The sequence below is a fragment of the Sardina pilchardus genome, chromosome 9, assembly GCF_963854185.1.
Source record: "Sardina pilchardus chromosome 9, fSarPil1.1, whole genome shotgun sequence".
Classification (NCBI taxonomy): domain Eukaryota; kingdom Metazoa; phylum Chordata; class Actinopteri; order Clupeiformes; family Clupeidae; genus Sardina; species Sardina pilchardus.
The window spans coordinates 5,684,184-5,692,746 of NC_085002.1; the positions used below are offsets into that span (position 1 = coordinate 5,684,184).

Below are 8,563 nucleotides of genomic sequence, written 5' to 3' on the forward strand. Positions count from 1 at the left end.
GGAGAGAAATTGAGCGGCACCCAATTTACAGTATATGTAAATGACTATATTTGACCTTATAATCCATGTCGGATCTTTATCATGTCTTTTGGTCTAGAGACCTGTCCTTCCTGTTCAGAGATGCATTCAAATTTGGCAAACAGAGTGACGAGCGGTCGTGGTGAACATGTTTTCTTTGAACAGTTCAGTTTGAGCGATTTGGTGTTAACATTCCATTTTAATGGTGATTGTATTGTCTTCGTCCAGTTCCACTGTATGTTCGCGGAGAACTACCTCCTCCTCAGACTGTTTGCGATTGCTTGCAAACGTTCGCCTATGAAGAAAACTGTTTACACACGTTCGCAAACGTTCGCCTATGCTTGCTCATTTGAATGGCCCTCAGGTGTTCTCTGGCTGACAGTGAAGCCTCTCCCGCGCTCCGTACTCACCCTCCTCGGTGACGCTGTCCACGATGGAGCCGAACACCAGGATGTCAGTGCTGCCGTCGGTGCTGCCGCCGAGCCCACTGTCACTGCTGAGACCTGCGGGGCCAACGGGGGCCAAGCCGAGGACACGTCACTCACACACCGCTTTACACACACCCACATGCTCAACATGTTACACAATACACACAGACACACACACACACACACCGCTTTACACACATGCTCAATACCAACAAATCAGGCCTGGGACATGTTACACAATACACACACACACACACACACACACACACACACACACACCACTTTACAGACACCAACATGCTCAACACCGAGAAATCAGGCCAGGGACATGTTACACAATACACACACACACACGCTGCTTTGTACATACCAACATGCTAAAAACCAATAACTCAAGTAACGTCAAGGTCAAGTCACAAACACTGATACACCAACACACTCCAAAAGCTCCAAAACTGCACGCCATCAGACTTACTGCGAGGTCCGGAGCCGTTGTCAAAATAGGAGAAGAGCGAGTCCAGCTCGTCTGGGCAGAACAGGGAGTCTCTGCGGAACTTTGCTGCTGCGGCTGCAAGGAGAACACACACATGATGCTTTAATGTCATCAGATAGATATTTCAATTTCAATTTCAATTTAATTTCACTTATAAAATTGTACAGTTGGTACAGTTATATGAACATGTTTAATTGAACATTCACACAAAGGGACAAGAGTCTAATAAACGACCAATCACAAAAGGAGCTTTGATTGTATAGCTGTTTCACCAGGAGCAGAGTGGAGTTAGTCAGGTCAAAGGTGAAAGGTGAAAGGTCGAGAGTAGGGAGTAAAGAGTTAGGGTTAGTACCTGCAGACAGGTTGCCTGGCGACACACTGCCGGCGTCGTGGCGGTATTTCCGGCGTGTTTTTGGCGCTCGGATGGAGCTGTTTTGTCTGCGGCACTTCTTGGCGTTCCAGTGATGCGACTTCCTGTCGGCCTCAACGACCCCCTCCGAGCCGCACATCTTCTTCAGGAACTTCCTCTCTACGTACTTGGCCTTGATCCAGGCCTCTTTCTCCTGCCTGCAAGAACCAAACACAACACACTCAGTACCACAACCCTACAGGAACCAAACACAACACACTCAGTACCACAACCCTCCAGGAACCACACACAACACACTCAGTACCACAACCCTACAGGAACCAAACACAACACACTCAGTACCACAACCCTACAGGAACCACTGATGGAGAACTAAAGAGTTAGTGCATCCAAAAAAACAGAACACAACTGCAAAAGGAGATTTTAAAAGCTATACGGTTCCTCCAAAAAGCCTGACCAAAACAAGAACTACTTCTCCCTCAGCTACATAACACCAGCGCCGCAGCGCGACCTCCACAGCAAGTCAATTGAGTGAATTTAGCCTCCTGATAGGATCCACTTTGCACTGCACAGCACTGAGAGTTGCGCACATCAGACACCTCAGCCTGTAAGTGGCTGTCGACTCGAACATTTGACACGGTCTAATTCTGTACCGAGCACGGTTCGTTTGCTGGAGTCATCTCTGATGCAATCTCTCCCTATCTCTCTCCCCCTGTCTCTGTCTCTCTGTCTCTCTCTCTCTCTCTCTCTCTCTCTCTCTCAAATTCAAATTCAAATTCAAAAAAGCTTTATTGACATGACAAGAGCACTTGTGTTGTCAAAGCAGACATGTGACAATACAACAGATACAATATCTGTTTTGAGAAAAACAAAAGAAGAAATCTTATCAAATCAAATCAAAATAGAAAGAAAACTTATAATGATGATAAGCTAGCATGCTAGCTGAAGGAAAGAAAACTTATATTTCTTACATCTAAATAAAAAGGAAACTTATTTTAAACCTATACATAAAAAAATAGTAATAATAATAATAAAAAGAAAATCAAACATTTACCAGAGAGATGAAACTTAACATAAACTTAAGTACTAAATTGAGTATATGTCTTGGATACTCAAGTTCATAAGATAAAAAGGAAACTTAAGTAGAGAATTATTCTTAAGAATAAAAGTAAACTTAACTTAAACTTAACTTAAAATTTTCTCTTGTTTTATGGCATGTTATTATGTAATCTGCAGCTAGGTTTGAATAATGTTCATCTTCTCCCAACAGTAAACATATTTTTATATTGAGGGGCAGGTTTACAAAGTTATTATTTTTTTTACTGAATTCCGCAAAGAACTGTTCTCTCACAGATGAATTAATGGAGCAATTTAAAAGGAAATGTTCCTCGTTTTCTATGTTGTTTATGCATAAGCTACAATATCTCTTGTCTCTAGGTACCCATGTTTTTTTATGTCTCCCTGTCTCTATATGGAGGTTGTGGTCACTTATTCTATATTTGGTAATAATTTTCCTTTTCTTTTGATCTTTAATATTCATTAAATATGGTGCTATACAGTAGCTCCTGTTTAGTGCTCTATATATTTCTAATTTAGGATTGTCTTTTATTTGTTCCTCCCAGAATTTGATAAAATGCGCCTGATTTGTCTTGTCAATATGTTTAAGTAGATATTTTGGTATCTGGCTTAGGTTCTTGATGTTATTTTTGTTTGCTATTTGAAATAGGGGATCATTTTGATGGATGAGTGATTTATTCTTAAATGCTTTGTAGTGAAAGGTGTTGATGTCACTTATTTTGAGGTGTAGCCAAAATTTAGAGGCTCTCTTGTCAATGTCGAGGACAAGGGGAAACCTTCCCAGTTCAGAGCGGCTGGCCAGGTTGGAGGATCTTCTGTGTATCCCTAGGATGTCTTTACAGATGTGCAGATGCAGAATTTCTGTAGGGCTTTGGTCCCACTTTGTATAGTCTAAGCTATATATTGGACCCCAAATTTCACTGCCATATAGAGAAATGGGTTTGATTATGGAATCAAGAATTTTTAGCCAGAATTTAATTGGTGGGTTGTATTTGTGGAGTTGTTTTTTTATTAAGTAATATGTTCTTTGTGCCTTCTCTGCTAGGTTCTTTATTGCCATATTAAATTTTCCAGATGCAGTAATTGTAAGTCCTAAATAATTATAATGTGTTACTTGTGTTAAGGCAGTTTCTCCAATTGTGAAGCTGGTTTCTTGTCTAGGTACTCTTGCTTTCTTTTGAAACACCATTATTTTTGTTTTTTCAGTGTTAATAGGTAATGCCCAATTTTTACTATATGTGTCCAGGATGGTCAGACTATCTTGCAAGCCCTGTTTTGTTGGAGATAGAAGCACCATGTCATCTGCAAAAAGGAGACATTTTATGTCTGAGTGGTCTAGTACAAAACCAGGGCTTGTTGATTGTTGGATTACAATGGCTAACTCATTTATGAATATATTAAAGAGTATTGGGCTCAGACTGGAACCCTGCCGAACTCCCCTCCCTTGTTTAAAGAATTCTGTTCTGGAGTTGTTAATCTTGACACAGCATTTATTTTCCTTGTACATATCTTTGATTATAGAGTATACATTTCCTGTTATGCCACTCTCAATAATTTTCAGTAGCATGCCGTCATGCCAGATGGAATCAAAGGCCTTTTTAAAATCAACAAAACATGCATATATTTTTCCTTTACTTGTTTTTTGAACATATTGTTCTGTGAGTGAGTGGAGAGTATAAATATGGTCTGTAGTTCTAAATTCTGGGAGGAATCCAATCTGACTCTTACATAAAGTGTTATTGTTCTCTAAAAAAGTAAGTATTCTTGTCTTCAGTATATTACAGAATATATTGCCCAGAATGCTGGTAATGCAGATACCCCTATAGTTGCTTGGGTTCATTCTATCACCATTTTTATGCACTGGTGTTATAGATCCTTTGTTCCACACCAAAGGAAAGAATCCAGATGTCATGACCAGGTTGAACAGCTTGAGGATTGCTTTTTTTGCTAATACTGTACTATGTTTTAACATTTCTGCAGAGATGTTGTCATTTCCACAGGTTTTCCCGGTTTTCAGTGATTTTATTTTTTCGTTTAGTTCTGATATAGTTATTGGGTTGTCTAGATCACTTTGAAATGATAGAGATTGCTCCTTTTCCTTTAGTTTTTTGAGAATTTCCTTTTGTGCTTGGTTGTTTGGGTTTTCTTTGAACGTATAGAGTTCTTCGAAATGACGTTTCCAAGTATTTCCGTTTGTCAAAGATAATGAGCCTTTTTGTTTAGAGTTATCTATTTGGTGCCATTTTTTCCAAAAAGAATTGGTGTCAATGGCTTCCTCAATCTGTTCAAGTTTATAGGTCATGAACTCTGCTTTCTTTGACCGCAAAAGTTTTTTGTATTGTTTCAAGTTTTCTAAGTACTGTGTGCGTATTTCTTGATTAGCAGGATCTCTGTGTTTCATATTTGAAAGAGTTCTAAGGACATGTTTTGCCCTAAAGCATTCTTTGTCAAACCATTTTTCTATTGAATATTTTTTCTTTCTTGGTGGTCTTCTTTCTTCTATGACACCTGACATACGGCCTATCTTAAAGAATATTTTTGTCAGCTCTTCTGTAGCTGTGTCAACACTGGCTCTTTCAGTGGTGAACTTTGAAAATAAAAAAGTAAATATCATGTTTTCGATCAATATGCTATTGGATGCTGCTTCATATTTCTCTTTACTATCATTTTTCCATTTGTGTTTATATGGGATGGGGAATAATGTTTGGGCGTCATTTTGGATTTGCATCCTTTCAATGTTCAAGAGAATTTTAATTTGAGAGTGGTCTGACAAGGGAAGTTGTGGCATGACCATGAAAGCTTTTATTTTTCCATGTGGCATGTCTGTTATGCCATAGTCTATTACACTGTTCCCTAAATATGAGCAATATGTATAATTTCCTAAAAAGTCACCAGGGGTTCTACCATTTAAGATATGCAGTCCAAGATTTTTGCACAGGTTTAACAGTTGTTTTCCGCTTTTATTGGTTATGGCATCAAAACTTTCTCTCTTAGCAGGAAACTCTGTGTTTAAAATATTTCCGCCAAATATGTGATTGTCCCCCTCTGGATGTATGTAATCAAGCTCTCTCCCAGTTCTGGCATTAAAGTCACCACAGAGAAAAACTGACCCTTTTCCCTGGAATTGTAATATTTCATCGTGTATATTTTCAAATACCATTTCATCGTAATAGGGTGAATTTACAGGTGGCATGTATAAGGCACATAGGTATAAAGCTTGTTCATATTTCTCATATTCAGTGGTGTTTTTCATTATCTTTAGCCAGATGTGAGATTTCCCTTTTTTTACAGGTTGTATGTAATTTGTTAGACTCTCTTTATACCATATTATAATGCCCCCTGATACCCGGCCATGTTTCACTTTAGACTGTTTCATAGGGGGGATGATTACTTCCTTGTAGTTGCATGGACAGTCAGTTTTAAGGTCTTTGTTGGCCCATGTTTCAAGTAGAATAATTATGTCAATATTTTGGATTGAAAGTTGGAAATTAGGGTCGGATGTCTTTAAACCAAAAGTAGAGGAATATAATCCCTGTATATTCCAGCTAATAATACTTAATGGCATGCTAACATATATTTCTTTAGATGTTCTTACAAATGGAACTTAGCTTAAATATACTTAAAATACTTTTAGAGGGCTATTATGGCAAGTAATAGCTCAGTGGTGTTGTTCTAAGTGTTTAAATTTAAAGAAATGTAATTTGGTTTAAATATAGTTATGGTAAAAGCATAGAAAAGTTTGCAAAAAAAAAAAAAAAAAAAAAGTAAGTAATAATAATAATAAAAAAAGTGGTAGTAAAATAAGATAAAATCAAAATGATATGAATAGAGAGATAGAAGAAGAAGACAATAAGGTTACAGCAGTACATACTTAAGGCCTATGGAACTGGGCAGTCTAGTAATGTGGAGCAGATCAAGGCCAGCATATCCCTTATTTGACTTTGCTTGTCCTGTGGCTTTGTTTGTTTGGTTGCCACTGCTGCAAAACTCTCAAGGCTCTGTACAGTAGTCTCTGTTGTATAGCTGTGCTGGCTCAGAGCTGTACCCACATTTGTATCGGTGCCTTGACTGGGTGGGGGTGGGTTGAATGTTGGGGTTTCGACGTTACTTTTTTGATGAATTGTTCCATTTTGTCCTCTTCCAGTGCGGTCATAGGCTGTGTCTTTTATTGCCTTTGCTAGTATGCTGACTCCTTTTTTGTTCAGGTGTATGTGGTCATACAGGTGTTCAAGGCAGATATCGAGGTGTTTGACCAGATGAATGGCTGGAATTGGGGTACAAAGTTGCTGTAGATCCTTATTGATTTGATGTATTATCTGAGGAGGCTTATCTAGTCTGGGGAGAAGGGATGATACAATGATTTTGGCTGATGGTGCTGATGTGGCTGCATTCTTTGCCATCTCGCTAAGAGTCAGTGCAATGTCTATTTCTCCTGACATGAGGTCATTTGTACCGGTGTGAATGATGATATGAGTGGCATATTTAATTCTTTCATCCTCAAGCAGTTGTGGTATATGCATTATGGTCGGGCACCAGAGTTTCATCACTCTTTTTTGGGGGAATAGACGGTTCATGTTCAGGAATTTTCCATTTGAGTCACTAAGAAGGATAATTTCTGGATTGTCTTGGTTATGTTGAGGTCTTACTTGACCTGGGGCCTGCCTTTCTCTCTTTTGCCATGTGGTTTGTGAGGTCTGTTCAGGATTGTTTATGAGCTTTATTGAGGATGTCTTGGATGGTGTTGTGGTGTCCACCTTTGAAGGTTGTATGGTGCTGTTGTGAGGGATGACTGGGGAAGGAGAGGGGGTTGGTTCATGAATGTTATCCACAGGTGTGGGCAGACTTTTCCCCCTTGGTATTTGATAGTCCCTCTGGAGCTCCTCAGTTTGATTGAGGTGCTCGTCTCTGAGGCAACCCATCTCTGTCTGTAGGGCCAGACTGGTCTCTTTTAGGTCCCTCTGGAGCTCCTCAAGTTGTCTGGAGTGCTCGTCTCTGAGGCAACCCACCCTCTCTCTCTCTCCCCCTCTCTCTCTCTCTCCACAGTACATACCAGCCCTAACTGAGTTACGCTCTGAGAACATTGGTACCACAAGCAGTCCTGTTCTGAGACGAGGACAGCAGGGAACAACCAGGACAACAACACATCCAAGTCTGGGGGGGGGGGGGGGGGGGCAGGGGCAAAATGAGGATTCCCTGTCCACTGCATTACCACAGACTCTTACTTATCTAACATCCCACAATGGCCCCTGCTGTACTGCACATGTCCCCACAGACACCATGACCGCAGGGAATCATCAGTAACAAGCATGGGATTTAATGCCAGTGCACATACAGTACACAAGCTTTGAGTAGCATCCATTCAGCTGCCCTGGAGCCGTAATGGAGGCTGCTTTGAGTGGCATGATCTACGGAGTAGCTCTAGAGCCAAAATGGCGGCTGCTTTGAGTAGTATCCAGAGATTAGCTCTAGAGCTGAAATGGAGGCTGCTTTGAGTAGTATCCAGAGAGTAGCTCTAGAGCTGAAATGGCGGCTGCTTTGAGTAGTATCCAGAGAGTAGCTCTAGAGCTGAAATGGAGGCTGCTTTGAGTAGCATCCAGAGAGAAGCTCTAGAGCCGTAATGGCGGCTGCTGATGGCATAGATGTGGCAGCTGCCCCACTCACCGTGTGCTGGACGGGCCTGGCTTCTTCAGTCCTCTCTCCTCACACGCTCCCTCGTAGATGTGGTTGATGACGGCGTTACCCAGCTCACACATCAGCTGCACAACACACACACACACACACACACACACACACACACACACACACGCCTGCATTAAAAAGACATCTATGCCTAATATTTGCATTATCTTCAGGTAGGACACATTAAACTACACATGAAACTATACTCATATGTTGCCATACCTCACCATGTAATTTCAACATGTGTTTAGTGTATTGCTGTGGTTAGGGGATTGGACTGTGAGTGCTTTTGCTGAAGGCTTGAAAGAAAAGAGCCTGAACCCACCTTCAGGAGCTCAGGTTCCCACGAGTCCAGTGTGAGGGACCGCACCTTAGAACAGTGGACCCCCAAACTCCTGCACACACACACACACACACACACACAGACAGACAGACACACAGACAGACACACACACAGTCAAGTGAGTGGACACACATCCGAGGACCGCACTGTCTTAT

General features: G+C 40.9%; 1 protein-coding gene across 1 annotated transcript in view; it reads right to left on the minus strand.

Moving 5' to 3' along the window:
- Window positions 1-8,563, minus strand: part of acap3b (ArfGAP with coiled-coil, ankyrin repeat and PH domains 3b) — a 94,752-nt gene that overhangs the window by 8,415 nt on the left and 77,774 nt on the right. The window contains exons 15-19 of the mRNA XM_062545402.1: window positions 8,391-8,460; window positions 8,048-8,142; window positions 1,292-1,506; window positions 922-1,014; window positions 429-521 (exon numbers count right to left, since the gene is read on the minus strand). Of these exons, the coding sequence (XP_062401386.1) occupies window positions 429-521; window positions 922-1,014; window positions 1,292-1,506; window positions 8,048-8,142; window positions 8,391-8,460 (566 nt within the window). The remainder of the gene's footprint in view (window positions 1-428; window positions 522-921; window positions 1,015-1,291; window positions 1,507-8,047; window positions 8,143-8,390; window positions 8,461-8,563) is intronic.